The sequence below is a fragment of the Gastrolobium bilobum genome, unplaced genomic scaffold (assembly GCF_033153095.1).
Source record: "Gastrolobium bilobum isolate Gb01-03AN ecotype WA unplaced genomic scaffold, APGP_CSIRO_Gbil_v1 utg7782, whole genome shotgun sequence".
NCBI lineage: Eukaryota > Viridiplantae > Streptophyta > Magnoliopsida > Fabales > Fabaceae > Gastrolobium > Gastrolobium bilobum.
In genome coordinates, this window is record NW_026899380.1 from 213,123 (window position 1) to 234,200 (window position 21,078).

A 21,078-nucleotide genomic window follows, 5' to 3' on the forward strand; every position below is an offset into this window, starting at 1 on the left:
TCCTTGGAGCCATCATCGAAAGAACTAGATTCATCATCCCAAGCAAGATAAGCCTTCTTGAAGTTCTTTCTATCCTTGCCTTGCTTATTTTCATATTTGTCTTTCTTTTGAATATTTGGACAATCCGATTTGTAGTGACCGGTTTTTCCACATTCATAGCAAGTGATGGTGAGTTGTGAGGATCCCTCATCTTTGGATCTTCTTCTAGGAGGAAATGCGAGTCTCTTCGAAAAAAATTTCTTAAATTTTTTTTCATACTTCTTCAGAAGAGACTCATCTCATCTTCATCAAGATCACTTTCGGAATCTCCATTTTCTTTTTCCTCATTCTTCTCTTTGCTTGGTGTTGAGGCTTTTTAGGCAATTCTCTTACTTTTCTTGATGGCTTGTTCCTTCAAGGTTATTTTACTTAGCTCCATTTCATACTCTTGAAGTTTGCTGAACAAGGTTGCAAGATCCATGATTTTCAAATCTTTTGATTCCGTTATAGCCGTCAACTTGGGTTGTCATTCCCTATTATGCACACTTCTCATCACCTTAGCAATTAAGTCAAGGTTAGTAAAAGATTTATCTAAAGCATTTAGATGAGTGACAAGGTGTGTGAATCTCTTTTGCATACTTTGAATGCTTTCATTTTCATGAATCTCAAACATTTCAAATTCTCTAGTAAGTGCATTTAATTTTGTAAATTTAACATCACTAGTTCCTTCGTGGGTTATTTGAAGAATGTCCCACTTTTCCTTAGCATTCTTACAATTTGAAACATGAAAATATTCATCACGACCTAAGGCATTTGTGATCAAGTTTTGAGCTTTAACATTCCAATTTCCTTTCTTAACTTCATCTTCGATGTAATCATCTATATCTTTACGAACATCTTCATTTTTCTCATTTTTTATAGTAGGTGGTGTATACCCTTTTTTAACTATGTTCCATACTCTTAAATCATTAGAGTGAAGAAATATTGTCATCTGACTCTTCCAATAAGAATAATCGACGCCATTGAAAAATGGAGGTCTAGTACTAGAAGATCCCTCAAGGGGCATACCATGGTTCAAAGAAGCCATCCCTTCTCTTGAAGCGGTTAAGCTCTTTACACAAGAGTTCAAGCTCTAATACCACTTGTTGGACAAGTGGCTTCAATACTCAAGAGGGGGAGGGTGGTGAATTGAGTTTTACAAAATCTTTTCGCAAAGTGCCTCCTTTGATATTTTAAAGACTATTTCTTCAATAAAGTGATTTAATAAGGAAAAATCTAAGTGTAAGAGCAAGTGTAGTGATCAACAAAGTAAGCAAGCGAATATATAAAGACAATCTAAAATACAATTTTAATACTTAAATAAAGAGATTAAGGTTAGAAAAATTGCAAACTAGATGTATCCTGATTCGGTCACCACCACTGTGACCTACGCCCAGACTGAAGCCGCTCGATCAATTCTTTTCACTAACTATCAAGCTTGAGGATGCTTGACAAATCACTACAACCTTTCAAGACTTAGGGCTCTTGATGCCTTACAATTTTTCACTCTAATTTTTCTTAGAAATTTGATGACCTCTCAAGTGTATAAGGTTCATTCCCCTAACAATTCAAACAATCAAAGGAAGGTGTTTAACAATGGCTAAGTACTCTCAAAGTACAAATAACACAAGTTGAGGAACAATGGTTGTTGACACTCTCACAAGAATAAAGCTCAAAGAGAATTTATGATCAAGAAGACAAGAATAATGCAAATAGAATGAGAATGAGTAATAATGATCAAGAAGTGTGTCCCATCAAGGGGAACGTTATTCTCTATTTATAGAGGGCCCCCATGGCTGTTTCCACACTCATTTTTGCAAACTAGCCGTTTTATAGCCGTTATTTTGTCTTCTGCACAGTAGGTAATCGATTACCACTGTGTGGGTAATCGATTACCATTGTTTGGTAATCGATTACCAACCTGTTGAAAGGTTGGATTTCACCCTAAAATGATTTTCTCTTGATTCAAATCAGTTTCAAATATTGTTTAAACATTTTATAAACATTGAAAACTATATTTTCATGCTAGGAATGTATTTGAATGTCAAACGATGATTTAATGCATGTATTTGAAAAATACTTTGAGCTTCGTTCACGTAAGGAATCAATTACCCTTTCAAATGATCCTAAGTCCTATAATATGTTACTTGGAGATTGCTTGGACTTAGAGACTTCTCTTGAAGCTTGAGTCTTGATCTTGTTTAGACTTCTTTTTGATGGTTGCACCTTGAAGCTTTCTTTCCATGCTTGTTTGTTATCATCAAAATCATTTAACCTTTATATTCTTTACGTAGAGTGCATTGGTTCCACAACTTATCCCTTTAAAAAAAGATAAAATATGAAGTCAAAGAAAGGCCCGTTTGGATGAGCTTTTTTCTCTCCAAAAGCTGTTTTTTCTTGAAAAAAAAACAATTCTCATTTTTAGTTCATTTCGATATTTGCTTTAAAAAAAAGCAGAAGTCACAAAAAAGCCAAAAATCTATTTTTTTTAGAAGGTAAAAATTTTAACTTATAAAAAAAGCAGAAGTCAAAAGTTAAATATTTTTTTCAAAAACTAAATATTTTTATAAAATATAAAGGGTTCGCTTTTTCTACAATTACTGTAGATAAGTTATCTGTAGTAAGCCCAATACGACGTCGTTTTGAGGGCGAAAATCATAATATTTTTGTAATTTTAATTTATTTCAGGGTTATCATAGTCTTTATAATTATAATTTTTTAATCTTTCAATCTCAAACGACGTCGTTTTGGAAGTAAATGCAGATGACTTATCTGCATTAACTGCAGACTTTTTTTTCCTGAAATATAAATAGCTTTAACTTTTGTAAAAAGTACTTCTAAAATAAGGAAGAGATAAAAGTTATTTTTTTTAGAAGGTGAAACAAATAAGCTCAAAATAAGGTACAAATGTACAATGCAATGAATAAATTTCGTTAGATACTTGTAATTTTTTTTATAAAAGCGAATTTTATTTTAAGAAATACAACGAAAGAAGAAATAAAAAATATTTCTTTAAATGTTTATGTTTTAATAGTCCAAGATTTTACATATATACTGCAAATTACCAATCTCTAATCTCATTAAAATTATGAATTTTAGATAATTATTGTTGCTGTATTTATATATAAATATAAAAATATTGACTTCTTCAACATACACTACTAAAAAAGCATGGATTAGAGACGGAATTTAGAGACGAAAAAAAATCCATCTCTAAAAGGGACGAATTCAGATAGGGAATAACAATCCCTCATAAATAAGGAGGGAATTAGAGACGATAATATTTCTGTCTCTGTTATTGACAGATTTAGAGACGAAAAATCAATCCTTCTCTAATAGGTATAGTTTCGTCTCTAAATCTGTCCCAAATAGAGACGACTAGTTTTTCATCTCTAATAGAGATAGATTTAGAGACGGAACTTAATATGTAGAAAATAATGATAGTCTTAAGTGGATACATTTGGATTTAGTGAGGGAATTTAGTGACATATTTTTTCATTTCTATCAGTGATAGATTTAGAGACGGAACATTTATTTTCATCTCTAATTCCGTCACTGATAGACACGAATATTTTTTGGTCACTATGAGTCAAGGATCGTGTTCCATGCCTAAGAGAAATAAATTATTTTTTGCTCCTATTTGAGACAAAAAGTAATGTGTCTCTGTTTGGGACAAATTTTGAGACGAAAGTAAATGACCTGTCTCAAAATCCGTCTCTAATAGAGACACGTTACTTTTCATCTCAAATAGGGACAAAAAATAATCTGACTCTCTTAGGGATGGAACAAGATCCCTCATTAATAGCGATGAAACTTTTTCCTTCTCTAGCAGTGACGGAATTAGATATGCAAATACATATTCTGTCTCCAATTCCATCATTGATAGAGATGGAATTATTTTATCTCTATCAGTGAGGGATTGTGTTCCATCTCTATTTGAGACAAAAAAATATTGTGTCTCTATTTGGTACAAATTTTGAGACTAAAGTAAATGACCCGTCTCAAAATTCATCTCTAACAGAGATAGATCACTTTCTATCTCAAATGCGGATGGAAAATAATCTGTCTCTATTAGGAATGGAACAAGATCCCTCACTAATAGAGATGGAATTTTTTATGTCTTTATTAGTGAGGAAATTAGAGACCAAAATGCACATTCCATCTCTAAATCTGTCACTGATCTATTTTAAAAAGTGTACAAGCTTGGACTCATTAAAAGGCTTCTTTAGAAATCAAATAACAAACCTATTAAAGGAGACAACCGCATCCGATTAGCCCATAAGATATAAAAAAAATAAGAGCTCGGAAGGCAGTTAATTGCATTTGAAGCAACAACTTGTGCAACCGTAGGGTAAAAAAATCCTAGTTTTGAAGCGATAACTTGTGCGAGCACGAAGCAAGAAAATTCAAGATTAGGAGTGATGACTTGTGTGGAACCATAACGAGAATATCCAAGTTTTCATGCGATAATTTGTGGAGGCACATAACATTAAAATCCAATAATATAATATAGAAGAAAGAATTGTATAATATAAAAGAATAGAATGTCCAAAGATTTCATCGTTTTTATAGAAGGGGAACGCCTCTTGGTCTTCTTCCCTAGGTTGTTCTTAATATATCTATTGGTCGTGTTCGTGTCGAATGTTTTACCCGATTTCAAAATTGTGTCGTGTTCATGTTGATTGTATTCATGTTTGTGTCGAATTCATGTCATGTTGTGTCATGTCGATTCAAATTGCCACCCTATGACAAGCCAATAGGATTCATTATCTCTGTAAGAGATAAGTTATCCACAAGAGACCAGGGGGACTCAAATGACTTTCGTAAGACTCAGGAATCCCTGCACAATAAAGAGACTACGAAGGAGATCATGGATCCACCTTTAGAGTTTATAGAAGAAGAATTCTAATTCTGTAAAAGCTAACTTCCTGTCAGTCAAGAGTTGATATGGTATCCCTGCTCTTGATTGGAAGATGGATAACGAGATGAAACAATGGATTGGCACGGTAACCCTACATGAATGGTTGATCACTTGATCGTTCATCTAGCTTTGAGGCCACAAAGTATTGCTAGTACTCTGTGTGATCATGTTAGGCCTACTAAAGGGGTTTAGTACGCCCAAGCTTATTTATGTCAGTGGCTAATTGGACCTAATAGGTCACACACATAAGAGTATAATGTAGCATATGGTTTTGGGCATATAAGAGTGTAATGTAGATTCTATGAGATATGATCATTCAAGTGCTATAGGTTAATAGCCGAAACAAATCAGAACTATGCTGTGAATAATATGAAACATATGGGCCTATATGACTTCAAATTGCTTTTATAAAGGTGTTTAGATTTTTCTTTCCCTTTCAAATGCTTTATATATATATATAATCTTTCGACATCGGTGTCAAATTTTGAAATTTGACATCAAATTTTAACCTTTAATTTATGCAAATCAATAGTTATCATTTATTAGAAATTAAACTTATTAATTAATATTAATTTCCAATAAATGATAACCATTGATTGATGAAAATCAATGGTTAAATTTTGGTATATATATATATATTGAGGAGAAATCTTTTGTCTTCGGTGTAAGACTTCTAAATCTTACTCTTCATCTTAACCGTTTATTTTCGTCCATATAACAATTATAGTTTATTGAACAATACTAATTAATTATTTATTAAGATTTAATATCTTTTTGTTTGGCACTCTTAACATTGAAGTGAATACTTTATCCCAAAAAAAAAGTGAATACCGGTGAAACCCCAATAAAGGATGAAGCTAACCACACCAAAAAAAGAAAAAAAGAAAAAAAAAAGGATGAAGCTAATACTGGTGATTAGATTCTTTATCGTGGTCACAAAATGGTTGCGTGTGATCTGCAGTACGTGATTTTTGCAGCTACCAGGTCATCGCTGAACACGAATATGTATGTTATTTTTATTATTTTTAATTTTTGGAAGATTTATTTTATAAGATTAATGTTCGGCTTTTTAAAAAATATTAAATTATATTATTTTAATTAAAATTACTGTATTTTATGATAAAAAAATTACATAATTAAAATCTTGATATAAAAAAACGAGAGTTTTTTATTTAAATATTAAATAAAAAATAATTATTTTAACTAAAATAATTGTTCAAGACAAATAATTTTTCCTTTTTGTATATATATTGCTCTAGAAATTATTTATTTATTAACAAGTTCATTATTATAAAAATTTCAACGAATCAAAATTACACAAGTGATTATTTTTTAATTTTAAGTTGTTTATTTTTTAGAAAAATTATTTTATTTCAAGGTTCTCCACTGTACTTGCTCGAGTAGGCTATACGTGTATCTCACAATGCCAAATATAAAAACTGATTTAGCCTATCATGAAGTTGAAAAATTCCCAAAAAAAAAGGGATATAGTAACAGTCCGTTCAAATATCATGTCATATGAGATATTATCTAAATTACTATTTTTTTTCATTCCCTCCAAAACTTGATTCCCACGATTTTTTTACTATTTCAGTTCATTCCCACCTCCCAACCTTGATTCCCGCGTTTTAGTTTTATTAGCCAAGAACGTGTATTTGAGCTTTGTAACCATCCTTCTCATAATTTGTTCTCTCACCATTCTCACAACCCACATCACTTTTGCATAAGCTTTGAAATTATCCCTATTCTGAAGAAATTAAAGCAAGGCTGGTAATTCGTCCTGACGACACTGAAGACAAAGTATGATAAATTATACTCTTGCTTTTTTCTTTTGTCTTTTTGCTGTATTTGTGGGTATATCACCTAGGCTGTATCATCTGAAAAATTTATGCTTTACGTGTGCTCGTTGCAACCAGGAACCGATGGACTCAACTTGAAATAATATCTTGAATACTTGTTTACATTAATGTCCTATTCATTTTGTTGCATGACAAGTTTGTTCACAATATTTATGAGAAATTAAAGATCTTAGTTGTCATATTTTAAGTTGGTATTTTAAACCGAAATGAGAAAGCATGTCGTATTGGCCTTCAATACTGCATTATAAGAATGTTGTCAATCATATGCATGAACTGTTTAATGCACGCTGCATATACTTTCAATTTTTTGAGACTCTGTTTCTTTTTCTCAATATAGCACCAAATTGGTGGGGGTAAACCATTTCCATTACCAATTTCCTTCTCTAGTAATATCTTTCATCAACTTATGTAGAAGTGTGCTCCAGATTCTCAATCTTGACATTGTATTTAATAAATCAATTTATTATTATATGTAGCTAACTACTTGCTTCTGTTATTCAGTTTTGTTATGATATAAGAGTTCACATCTTTTTCTGAATGAGATGCTGATTACATTGTAGGGTCTTTACATGGGGGTTAATATGCAATAAACTCGAATAATTCTTATTTTGTTAGTTCATTTACTAATTGCTTTTTATTCAGAAAATAGAAATCAAAGCACAATTTTTTCAACAAACTTATACAGGAAGATCACATTACCACCTTAGTGTAACTCTAGTAATAGGAAGGTATATGCATATCTATGTTAGGAAGGTATACCCATTGACGTGTTGGAGTATTTCAATTCCATTATTTTTAAAGATATTATAATATATGGTTGGATTGTAAAATTAACTTTTTTTATTAATTTTCATTACAACAAATTAATTTATTCTTACAATATATATAAAAAGATAGTTGTTTGTGTGGTTATCATTTATTGCAAATTTATAATTTTGTTGGGTTATGAGATATAATTGTGGAAGTCTTATGAATTTCTTAAGTCTTACTGTACTGTTATTGCATTTAATTAGCTAATATATTAATATTGTATGTATACAACTCTATTCTTTTTTGTATTACTAGAATCACAGGTTTTTACTATTTCATGTATGTAGATGTCGCCAAATGGACATACAGGTAGAGGTATTAATAGGCGTAAGGGCATAGCTCGAGGGGGAATGAGAGTTGAGTCCCCTTCACTGCAGTCGACTCCACACTCGCAGCCTAGTCCTTCATCATTTAGGCTTTCTACCCCGACTCCAGAGCATACTGCTGCCTCCACAGATGAGGCAAATCAGGTTTTTCCATGAACTTAAATGTTTTAAGTACTTGTCTTATGTAAATGACATATAAATTGTTTTTAAATTGAACACATAGGTAGCTAGCCCATCACCCCTCCCTACACCCGGTGTTGACTCTTTCACTGCGACAATGTCTAGTGGTGCATTGATGCTTCCCGTATGGGGGAGCAAAGATCCTGCTGATGAGTTGATATGGATACGCCCCATGGGAACGGCGTAAGCGTTGAATACTTTTTGTATTCGTGTAGTTAATTAAATTCTTCTTTGTAAATAAGTTTCTAATTGTTTGTGTCTGTGATCACAGGTTTGACCCTCCATATGTGGTGCGAGAAATAACTGACATCGTAAAAAGTAACTTTAATACAAGTTGGCTCTCATATGGAGAGGTTCGCAAGGCAGTGGGAGACAACTGGTATAAACAATTTAGGGTATGAGATAATTGTTTAATTTTGTATGTACATATTTTTTATATCAGCATACACTACTCATTAATCAATCACCTTGTTAATTGTTATATGATTTGTATATGCAGAAAATGTATAAATGTGTTCCACAGCATGAGGTTCTTATGCAAAAGACATTTCATCACAAAGCATCGTATTTATTGTCACATCATTTGCACAAGGTTCGGGTAGGTACGGAGAGAGGGACATGGATTAAATCAGATATTTTACCACAGCTGCAGGAGAAATGGGCCTTAGCAAGCTGGCAAAGAAGGTCTCAGAAAAACAAACAAAATAGATCAAAATACGAAGGACCTGCACATGTTGGAGGTTCTATCCCAGCAACGGAAATTAAGAAGAGATTGGTAAGTAATTTGAATTAAAAATTGTACAACTAAAAACTATTGTTTCTCATTTTCATTATGGATGTTTGGATAACCTTTTGTATTGTAGAGGATGGATCCTACTATAAATCCAGAGTCATTATCTTGGGAGGTATTTAAGAAGATGCACTTAGTTAAATCAGATGGCTTATGGGTTAATGAGAAGGCAAAGGGATATGCTGTAAGTTTGTGATATTTGAGAATTTTTGTTTATTTGACATTAAATCAGATTTAAGTGATAACTAATGTAATTTTTGTAATTTCAGGAGGACTTTTTGAAGCGAAGGACTGATCGTGACAATGCATTGGAGGCTGGGGCAGAGGCATCCACATGTCAATCTGATGAAGTGCTATTATTGCAGGCTGTTGGTGGTATGAACAAGAAAGGTCGAATATATGGTTTAGGTGCAGAGGCGTGGAATTATAAGTCCACAAAGATTTCTGCTAGCTTGTCAGGAGTCTCCACAGATGAGTATGATCACATGAGAGACTTGGTCACCAGCTTATCCAGCCAAAATGAGCAGCTGAAGCAGAAATATGAGAACACGCAACAACAAATGACTGTTATGAAAAAGAAAACAGACCAAGAGATGGCAATTATGAAAGAGAAAACAGACCGAGAGATGGCAATTATGAAAGAGCAACTGGCGATGTTGATGGCTCGTTTAGGAGGAGATGTGCGCACCTCCACTACTACTACTTCGGCACTAGATGCACAGAGTGATGATTATGATGATTATAGTGATGTTCAGTTGCATGATGATAATTGATAGTATGCATATTTCCTTTTCTTATCTTCATTTGTGAATATTGCTTGTTATCTCATACATTTTGTTATTTTTTATGAATTCACGTAAAAACTTATTGTATTGCAATGGTTGGATTTGATTTGATCTTTATTTTCATTTAGTATGGCTACTTTATATTTTGTGTCAGTTGAATTTCCTATAAGAATATTAGATTATAATTAATATTAGTTTTCGGTAAAAATTAAATTTTCAATGTAATTGATTTTGAAAAAAATTCAAATATTAGGGATAAAAATAACGACAGAAATATATGTCACCAATTGGGATGGAAAACATTGTCATTAATAGAGATAGAAACAATATATTACTAATAGAGAAAAAAATTTCCCTCACAAACAGAGAAAGAAACAATCCATCACTAACAGAGAGGGAAAAATATCCATCGCAAATAGAAAGGAAAAATATTCGTCACTAACAGAGATGAAAATTATCCATCACTAACAAAGACAGAAAATTGTTTGTCACTAACAGAGAGGGAAAAAATTCATTACTAATGGAGACGAACAACTTCCGTCCCTAACAACTTCCGTCTCTAATAGGAACGGATTACACATAGTTCACGTGCATAAATTAGTGACAGAAAATAATATCATAGAGACAGATTTATCCATCACTATCGGGGAGGGAAATATTTCTGTCTCTAATAGTGACATAATTTTTTCCGTCTCAGATAGAGACGGATTTGTTCCGTCCTAAAATCCGTCTCTATTAGAGACAAATTCATAATTCTGTCTCCATCTGTTAGTGACGAGCCATAATGTAACGGATTTTTGTCCGTTTCTAATTCCGTCACTAATTTACTTAGTGACGGAAATATTTCACTTAGTGAGGGAATTTTTCTGTCTCTAATCCATGCTTTTTTAGTAGTGTCTGTCCTACCGTAAAACACTGAACTTCCTTATACCCGAAACATTCCACTCACAGCAACATCTCAGTGATTCACATATGTTAGTGGGTTCATTTGAACAACAATTTTGGCGTCAAGCTTTGGATATCAAAGGAGTCTCTGGATAAATACTCTCTTCTCTAGTAGATTAGGAATTCAAATGGGAGTAACAAAAAATCTCACATAAGGAATGAACCAAAAAATCCAAGTCTTAAAGTTTTATATCGAGATATAAGTGTCGGAGCCCCTTATTATAGATTTGTTGCTTATAGTCATTAATACGTGAATAAGTGCATGCGTAAATAAGTTTTTGAAAACTTTTATGATTAAATTTTTTCAACATTTTTTCGGAAGTTATTATTTGTAGCTTTTAAGAAAAATATTAATTATTTTAAGTTTAAATTTTTTTTAAAAAAAAAGAACTTATTAAATTATTATAAAAATTTAATATATATTTTATTTAAAAAATACCTTTTCTTAATTTAAACAAAAAGCACAAACACACAGACAATTATTAATCTTTGAGCCTGTGGATTAATACCATCATAAGCATCAAAGCTTAACAGATAATTGCTGATGGGTGGAAAATGACAATAATTATTGAGAGAAAATTGCTAAATAAAAAAGTTATATTTCAAAAACAAGTATCATGGTTTTTTAGTGCCATCAGGGTGTATTCATTGTCAATCAATTTTAAATATATTTTTTTTATAAATTATTATCTAAGAAGAATTTTTCTCGTAAGTGCTTACCTAAAGTTTCAAGACTTAAATAATCAAGATGGTGAACACATCTTTATACTAACAAGCCAAGTCTCTTAGTTTAAAATTAGGGATAAATAAGAGTTATGTTGTAGGAAAATTAATTTAGTTATGTTAAGATAAGACAAAATAAAATCATTGAACAAAGTGTCTTATCATATTTTTTTATTATTATTTTTTTTTGTCTTTTAGTGTTGCATGACTTCATGTAACATGATAAGTTAAAGACCCTTAAAATTATTGTGTACATTTTATGTGCTGAATATAAAATAAAAATGGCGCGCGTGCGAGTACGGATTATCAACTTAATTGAAAGGGCTTGTTCACTAGAAAGCACAAGTGTTGACTCATTCTCAGATTTATTTATTGTAGGCGTCATTGTTGAATGTTGAGTGCAAAGTTATTCATGTATATATTAAAATACAGCTCCTTTACATGGAAAACACTGCTATATTTTTTACACAAACTTTTCCATACTCTCACTAAGATAAAAACAGCCAATTCTATTTGTTCAGGAAAGTTAATCCTTTAAGATAATGGCAGTCAAAAATGGTGTCTGAAAAGTGAACATTATTATGCAGCAGATTTGAATAATTTCATCAAGGAAAATTCTATTTGTTTAGGAAAATTTGCTTATTCTACTTTAGTAAAATTATAGTTGAATAGAATAAATATTATCCACATCTCACCCAAAGGTGAACTTGAGAGTCTTTGCGGTAACTTTAAGGGAGTGTTTGGTAGAAGAATTTTTTTTAAAATCACAGGAAGGTGATTGAGAATTCAATTTACGTACGTTTGGTACGAGGATTGCAAAAATTTTCTCAGGAAAGTCAAATTTCCAGAATTCATGCTTATGAAAAAAAATTATATCTTAAAATATCACCAAATTGATGGTATTTTTAGAATCCCATATGATGAGAATATTTGATACTTTTTTTGGGAATCCACAATCATAACAATATTTTACAATCAACCAAATATAACATCAAGAAAATTAATCCAATATTCCCATGAATATGTTGGCCTATCAAATAACTTTTTAGTAATATTCTCAGAAAATTTATTTTTTCATCGTATTCCAAAAAATCGTGATTATAAAAAAAAATTCTCCATGCCCCTAAATTCCACAACAACCCTCTATGACCCAATACAACATTTTCTATTGCAGTCATTTTGTTAACTAAGCTATTATTCAAGTGGGTAATTATGAGAAAGAAAGTTGTGCTAGAAAGAGGCACTATAGTGGCAAGTTGGTTGGTTGTCTATAATTTTAATAGAACAGATAAAGAAAGTTAGAGCATAAGTTTGTCTCATACTCTCATTCCACTCATTTTGATCGAGATAATGATATTTTTTTATGGTGATAAGGTTAAATTTTTTAAGTCCTTAATATAATGCTCGCAATGCTATGAGAAGACAGGGTCATTTGGTATTGGACGTATTAAATTTAGAAATTTTCAATACTACATAGCACCTAAACAAAGGCAAAAGGTAGGAACACTCCCACAACCATATCTAAAACATATCAACTTTCCATATCCCATTCTATGTTTGGCATCGTCAGAAGGATGATAGTACTGTTCCCTTATTCAGAGTAAGCATACGAGAATTTCAGATTTCGGTCACTGCTCATCATCCCACAGATCATCAAGAAGAGGCTTGGTTGGTCCTTTGATAAGTCTCTCTTGATAGATTTCACTTATTTTCTTGTAATCATCCTCAGTCAATGACCAATCAAAGATTTGCAAGTTTTGCTTCATCCTCTCCTTGTCGTAGCTCTTAACAGCAACAGTCACCCCTTGCTCATATATCCATCGAAGACAGATCTGTACAATTTTTATAAAAAAGTATTATTATAGATCTGCATCAAAATTAAAAAACTAAAACAAAAACAAAATGATAGATGGTATTAATTATACCTGAGCAACAGTTTTGCCATGAGCATCTGCTAATTCCTTGAGAACATCATTGTCCATCACTAGATTGGTTCCCCTACTGGCACCTTTCCTAAGAGGTGAGAAAGCAGTTAAGGTAATACCCTTTGCCTTGCAGAATTCTCTGAGCTTCTCTTGTTGCCACCCAATATTTATTTCAACCTATTTACAATTAAGGATTTGTACACACAATTAGTCATGTAAAATGGATTAATATGCAAGTAAATGGTTAGATTGAACTAATTTATGTGCTTGATTAATTAATACCTGATTCACTGCAGGAGGGATAGTAGCTAAAGGTAGCAATTTTTCAAGCTTCTTAATAGAGAAGTTGCTGACTCCAATGGCTTTGGTGAGGCCAAGTCTTTGGCATTCCTCCATTGATGCCCACACACCCTTCATGTCAAATTCCAATATCTCTGATACTTCAATTGGGTAGGTAACCTTTCCTGGTTTAGTAGTAATGGGCCAGTGGATAAGAAAGAGGTCTAAGTATTCTAGCTGAAGTGTCCTGCATGCAAAAAACACATAACCGCTTAAGTTAATACTTATCTATGGTCAAAACAAAAGAGGAAATACTCAACAACATTATTAGAACAGCTCAAAATTAAAAGGGTAAATTTAATCACCTTAGTGATTTTTGTAAAGCAGGAACAATAAGTTCAGGATGATTGTCAGTGACCCAAAGTTTGGAAGTAATGAAGAGTTCATCTCTGGAAGCAATAAGTCCAAGTTTAAGTGCTTCTGCTATGGCTTCCCCTACTGATGGCTCCACCCCATATGCAGCAGCAGCATCAAAATGCCTATAACCTTGTTTGATGGCTTCAATGACTGCATCTTTTGTGCTAACCTTACTTGCAGATTCAGGAGCTGTGCCAAGGCCAATGACTGGCATTCTCCTTTGGCCAGAGGAGGAGGAGAGAACTACTTCAGGGATTGTAGTGACTGCCATGTTGGGTAAGGTTGATGAAAATGGAGATGGGAAATGTTCTGCTAGCTGTTGATGGTGTGTGTATATGTTGGCCTTATCACCTTTTTATAGGATAGATTCCTCCAAATAAAAATTATAGTTTATTGTGGTTGGTGGGAGTGGGTAGCTACTACTAGTTTGGTATGTGACTATCCTAAGTAGTATGACTTAATTTCAGTAGTGGATTGATATTGGAAAATTATTATTATTGAACTTATTGTCCAGTAAGATTGGACTTTTCTTTTAAGATAAATTATGTGTAAAGCTACATATTATGCTTTTGGTGGACCGGACGGAAATTGAGATGGTTTTTAATAAATTTTATACTTTAATTTTTATAACATTCTTGAAAGAGGGTCTTTAGTTTTTTTTTTTTTTTAAAAAAACTTTAATTTATTTAGTATAATTTCTGTCTAGTTGAAAATGCATCCATGAGATGTTATTAAGACATTGATGGTGTGTGTATATGTTGGCCTTATCACCTTTTTATAGGATAGATTCCTCCAAATAAAAATTATAGTTTATTGTGGTTGGTGGGAGTGGGTAGCTACTACTAGTTTGGTATGTGACTATCCTAAGTAGTATGACTTAATTTCAGTAGTGGATTGATATTGGAAAATTATTATTATTGAACTTATTATCCAGTAAGATTGGACTTTTCTTTTAAGATAAATTATGTGTAAAGCTACATATTATGCTTTTGGTGGACCGGACGGAAATTGAGATGGTTTTTAATAAATTTTATACTTTAATTTTTATAACATTCTTGAAAGAGGGTCTTTAGTTTTTTTTTTTTTTTAAAAAAACTTTAATTTATTTAGTATAATTTCTGTCTAGTTGAAAATGCATCCATGAGATGTTATTAAGACATTTCTGGACTCTTTTAACACAATTCTTCCGTTCTAATTTTTTGGTACAATGTTGCGTTCTTAGCTCAGCTGGTTTAAAACTAGGGAAAGGTGAATGGCCCATTCCTCACTTGTTATTATTCTTAGTATCAAAATTTTCTACTACCAACTCACTACTCATCTAATTATCATTGGATCAACATTTTCTTTTTTTTCAAAAACTTTTTAACATTCTGTCTCTTTGATTCAATGATGATTAGATAAGTAGTAAGTTAGTAGTAAAAACCTCTATATTTACCTATTACCAAATTTATTTACTTTTTCTACGTTATTGTTTGATTTACCTTTATATATATATATGTTTGCTTTTTCTACAGTTAATGCAGATACTTATCTGCAGTAAGCCTAATATAACGTCGTTTTGAAATGGAAATCATGGTATTTTTGTAATTTTAATTTATTTCAGGATTATTATAGTCTTTATAATTATAATTTTCTAACCCCTAAAGATTTTTCAAGAATTTGCTTGAGACAGGGTTTGAACCCCTGACTCAAGCAAACCCTTAGGAGCTTAGTTGCCAACTGAGCTACTCTTAAGGGTTTTCTACTACTATTTTACAATCAACTAAACAATAACTCAGAAAACTTAATCAAATTATCTCGAAAAATTTTTGCTCAATCAAACACTTTTTTATAACTTCTCCGAAAAAAAACGTTTCCTAATTATTTTCCGGTAATAATTTTTCCCCAATAAATTTTTTTTTCTCCTGTACATGTATTTTAGTTGCAAGGCTCAAACTTTGTATCTAAGACATAATTTATGATTTGTAAGACAAATGAACAAACTCGCCATTCCTTTCAACAAAAGGGAAAGGCCCAAATTCCAAAATATCTTAGACTTTAATATTTGATTTTTTTCTCGGTGCCATTTATATACAAGGTTGAAGACATGAAGTTCAACAAATATCATGTCAGCTATGGTAAAAAATATACTTTTCTACTCTCCGTGTCAGCATATTCTTCATTTTCTTTACTTTTTATTTTCTCTCTCTTTTTTTAGTAGATTTTCTTTTATATTTAAGATAATTTTATTTCATACAATATGAAAAAAATATTTTCAATCATTTATATCTGCAATTTTATATTTTATCCGTTAATTTATTTTATTTTTTATTTAAAATAGTTAATTGAAAATCCCAGGTCGTTCTTTAAAAGTAGTACTTTTATAAAACTGCATATTCAAAGCTGGTAAGCCATAGTATCATATATAGCAGCATATGGCGTCCCACTTTTTATCTTTCCCTTGTACCGCCGGTGTTGTCAAGGCAACAGGAATTCATAACCATGCATAAGGTGGGCCAAGACCAGCCATGTTTGAATTCAAAATTCAGTTTTCTTTCCCTTGCACGTTGCTTGTATGTATGTTCTATAAAACCATAAAGCCGCCATTAGGTATATCAAATAAAAGAACATTTTATTACAAATGACGATCACACAAATCTTATCGACAATGCTGATGCATAATTTTAATTTTATTTATACAATAATGGCACTAAAGTTAAATTTATAATTTTATACATATTATTCGAATTTTTCGCCACTTACCCACTCTTGACATAATTCTGATTATATATATATATATATATATATATATATATATATATATATATATATAACAAACAAAATAAATAAAAATAAAAATTTGGCTTTAATGAAGAAGCCTGACTTTTGCACACCAAATAATTATTCTGATAATTTTATTCATTACAATTAACCAGTCAAATAAGGAATAACTTCTATCACTAATAATCTCATTACTAATAAAAAAACCAACTGATCTTATCTACTAATAACCAATCATGACTTGGTCAGCCACAACTCCTTACTAAAGTAACAAGAATAATAAATTCTTAAAAAATAACTACTCACTACTTAAATAACTTATAATTCAAAAAATAATAAAATAACTGTAACATTCCTTCTCCTTACTCTTGTCCTCGAGAGTAAGATCAACTTCAAGTAATTGAATCATCTTCGATATCTTTGTCTACCTCTCCATCACTTTCGTCCATAAAGTTGTTCTTATCATGAACTAATATCTTATCTATGTGCATGCCTTCGTGAAGTATATACTCCATCTAGGCAAGATAGGCATAAGAGAATTTTCTCTTGCCAAGAACATTGATCTACTTGCTAATATTTTGAAAAGTTGGAGACTTTTTACGTAGATGCAGCAATCTAAGTGAACAGCTGATATGACTAAACAAATCTGCAATGGTCCTGTATTTTTCTAATTGCCGAGTTTGTGTTTGCTTGGATTTGATAAGCAAGGGCTCAAAGTTCTTCTCTGTAGTTAGGCATGCAATTGGTGCATCAACTGCGTGGAAAATCTTCCTACACTTGAAACCTGAAGCATTTTTTACAAATTCTTCACACTTTTTTGATCCATTTCCATCACCTGAATGTCTTCTGAAAGGCCACTAATGAAAAATTATCTCCTCTTTATTGTGTTAGCGTAGCCACCAAGACATCCAGTTAGTTGGAGAATTAGATGAACATCTCCTTGAATTGCTCGGACGAAGACGGGATCGAGTCTTCTAATTTCGGAACGCGTTTGTCCATGCCTAAGCTTTGATCAATTGTTACAAACAAAATAAATAAAAATAGGAATTTGATTTTACTGAGGAAGCCTAACCTTTTGCACACAGTGCTTTCTGCCAAATAATTCTTTTGATAATTTTATTCATCTCAAAGTGTAATAGACAATTACAGACTCTAAAAATAAGAAATAACTTTTACCACTAACAACCCCATTACTAATTAAAAAAACCAACTGATCAGAAAATAATAAATTCCTATCCACTAACAACAAGCCATGACTTAGTCAGCCACAACTCCTAGTAAAGCAACTAAAATAATAAATTCCTTACAAATAACTACTCACTTAACCTAATAATTCAGAAAATAATAAAATAACAATAATATATATATATATATATATATATTGATTCGATTATTAAAAAAGTATATTTAAAAATTAACTAACCTCTTTATTGATCATATAATTTTTCTTAGAAATTAATAAAAATATAATGGTTAATAATACAATATAATCCATAGCAAAATTTCATTTTGATACTTAAAATATGTTGGGGTGTGTTTCTTCTTAATGTTTGGTGGTTAAACATGCACTGTATTTATTGATGCATGACTTAATATCTGAATAATCACATCAATAAATATTATCTACTTCATTATTATTAGTAAGAATTTAGAAGGAGGTGAAGAGCCTCATCTCACTTTTGTATAAAGATATGAAAATCCTTTGTAAAAGATTAGAAGAAGCTTGTTAGAAAAGAGAGTGATCGTTTTCATAAAGCAAAATTATAATTATTATTGTTGGTGAAGTTTGAGCGTGAACATCTAATAATATTAGGGAAACTTAATTATTGTAATTCTATTATTATTATAGTTAAAGAATTTTTAGACTAGGTTCGGTGGTTTAATTCCTATGCATTATGAGAGATTTTCCGCGTTAAAAATTTGGGGTTTAGTGTGTGTCATCTAAAAGGATACAAGTTGTGTCATTTTAGTGACTTACACAGAGTATGACTGTGTAATTCTGAAAAATTATTTTATTTTCACTTTACACGTCAGCGATGTGACTGAGGAGAGAGAAAAAAAAAACAACTTTTATGATTTATATAAAGTATGACCAGTCATACTTTGTGTAAACACAATTTGTGTCCTTTTAAATTATAGTTATTTTTTCCAAAAACTTGTTGTATGTTGTTTCTCTCTTCTTCATTTCTTGCATTCTTCTGTTTTTCTGCGTACATGTCGACCTTTCCGCATTATTTGAGGCACCGGTCCGAACAAAATGTTTGAGTAAAACCACGAGACGTTGACTAACTTACTGTATGCAGGTTACGAAAATTCCGGAAAGTGACAATATATAGGAAACTGCCGTATGTAAAAACAAGTAGTTCCATGTACCCAAAAAAAAAAAAAAAACAAGTAGTTGTTTCACAAAAAGACAAATGAGAATACAAGATAACAGAGCAAATAAGGCATCTGTTTTGCCTTGTTGATTGTATTTTATTTTATTTTAAATTATTTTATAAAATAGTTAATAAAATAGGTGGTTTTGTATTTGAGGAAAATTATATTTATAAATTTTTTATTTACAAACTCTTACAAATTACACTATATCTTAGACATAATATAATTTGTAAATTTGTAAAAAAAATTTATCAATATAACCATCGTCTTTGTATTTTTTATGTTTTGAAAATTAAAAGCCAAAATACAAAACAAAAATAACTTAGACATGTTCTCTAAAAACTAAAAAACAATTATAACACTACTAGAAAAAACCTGTATAGTAATAGAAATTTGGGCACTAATTTCATCCTCCATATTATTTTTCGTCGCAAATTCCCTCCCAAACGATTTTGTACTATTTCTATCAAACAAGCCTTATTAAACATGTTTTTTTTTTAAATCAATAAATTATTCTCGGAAACACAATTCAAACTATATCAAACTATTTTTGTTTTTCGTTTCTCAATTATTCGGATAGATGTGAGATTAGTCTTATTCAGTTAATGATGTTGTTCTTCCTAACAATATATTTTTCTTGGCCCAAATCGTTTAATTTAATGTTTGTTAGCACTTAAACCATAATTTATTAATAAGTCATCTAATGATCAAAGTTTGTGTTTGCATTAGTTTATTTTGAGGGAGAAAAAATTGACGAATATTTGAAAGAACTATAAAAGAATAACTTAAAAAAAAACCAAAAATAAACATATATATAGTACTAATTATTATTTATGTATATTTTTTTTTACTTTTTCAATTTTGAGATCAATAATATTCACAACCAAAATAAAAAAAAAAAGGGAAAATGCATATTAGGTACTACGAGCTGCAAAAAATATGATTCAATGTTAACGTAGAAGTTTTTATATATATTATGTTAATTTTGTATTACCTATTCATTAAGTTAGGTTACGAGTATATTTTTTTTACAATAGGAGTAGGTACTTTCTTGTCAAAAAGAGAAAAGAAATAAATAAAAAAGAGAATAACCACAAACATAGGGATATTATAAATGAGTTAATATCGAGTGCTTGGTACATTTGTAGCACCGAAAATATTTTTCTAGTATACACTCCGTTATATATGTGGTTGTTTTAATATTTTGACTAAACTGCTTAATATTTAAAAGACCCTAAAATGTTGTTACACAATTTGAATATAATGCTGGCACTGAGATTTAAATTTATGACTTCAAGCAAACCACCTAAACCACTCACCATTATACCAATTCTAGACTGGCTTCAATTTTGAAATGTCTTCACTACGAGTGAGCTTCACTAGAAGGCAACTCTATAAATTCATGACAATTGTAAATTTTCCATACAATTTTCCTCATTCAAAGAGCATGATTTTTATAGTAGACCGTAGACCAGAAGTTTTACTGAAGTCTGTTTGCATATGTCACGAATGTATAGATAAGAAAAAAAAATAGTATTTATTATAATTTATTTTAATTAAAAATATTAGCTTTTTTTATACAAAGTTTTTTATTTTTTAGTATATTAAGATAAAAATATTTATCATTTTAAATAATATAATTTATGTTATTTTAAGTAAAACGGACATATTTTGATATATATTTGATAGTTTTTTATATTTTTTCTCCATAAAATCAGAGAAAGAAAAAAAGTATTATAAAGAAAAACAAACAAAAAATCTACCAAAATGACAAATATTTTTTCCCTTTATTTTGAATTTAACAAAGAAATTTTCTAACAAATGGTCCTCGACCTTGTTCTTGTTCTGCATGGATTATTTTTTTAATTTTTGTTTATTAACCAAAACTGCTCGTATTTAGAGCTGTCAAAACGGGTCAGCCCGACCCATTTAGCCATAGCCCAAGTGGGTTAGGGCCAAAA

The 21,078-nt window shown here is 31.0% G+C and overlaps 2 protein-coding genes across 2 annotated transcripts; one reads left to right on the forward strand and one right to left on the reverse strand.

Moving 5' to 3' along the window:
- The first annotated feature begins 7,895 nt into the window (after positions 1–7,895).
- Positions 7,896–9,677, forward strand: LOC133290048 (uncharacterized). Its single transcript, XM_061488102.1, has 6 exons — positions 7,896–8,078; positions 8,158–8,297; positions 8,386–8,509; positions 8,614–8,889; positions 8,978–9,088; positions 9,174–9,677. Exons 1-6 carry the CDS (start codon positions 7,896–7,898, stop codon positions 9,675–9,677), a joined length of 1,338 nt encoding a protein of 445 aa, XP_061344086.1.
- A 3,126-nt stretch (positions 9,678–12,803) lies between these two features.
- Positions 12,804–14,283, reverse strand: LOC133290041 (NAD(P)H-dependent 6'-deoxychalcone synthase-like). The gene is made up of 4 exons (XM_061488087.1): positions 13,927–14,283; positions 13,565–13,808; positions 13,283–13,459; positions 12,804–13,189 (listed from the first exon to the last, which is right to left on the reverse strand). Exons 1-4 carry the CDS (start codon positions 14,247–14,249, stop codon positions 12,986–12,988), a joined length of 948 nt encoding a protein of 315 aa, XP_061344071.1. The 5' UTR covers positions 14,250–14,283; the 3' UTR covers positions 12,804–12,985.
- Between the last annotated feature and the right edge of the window lie 6,795 nt (positions 14,284–21,078).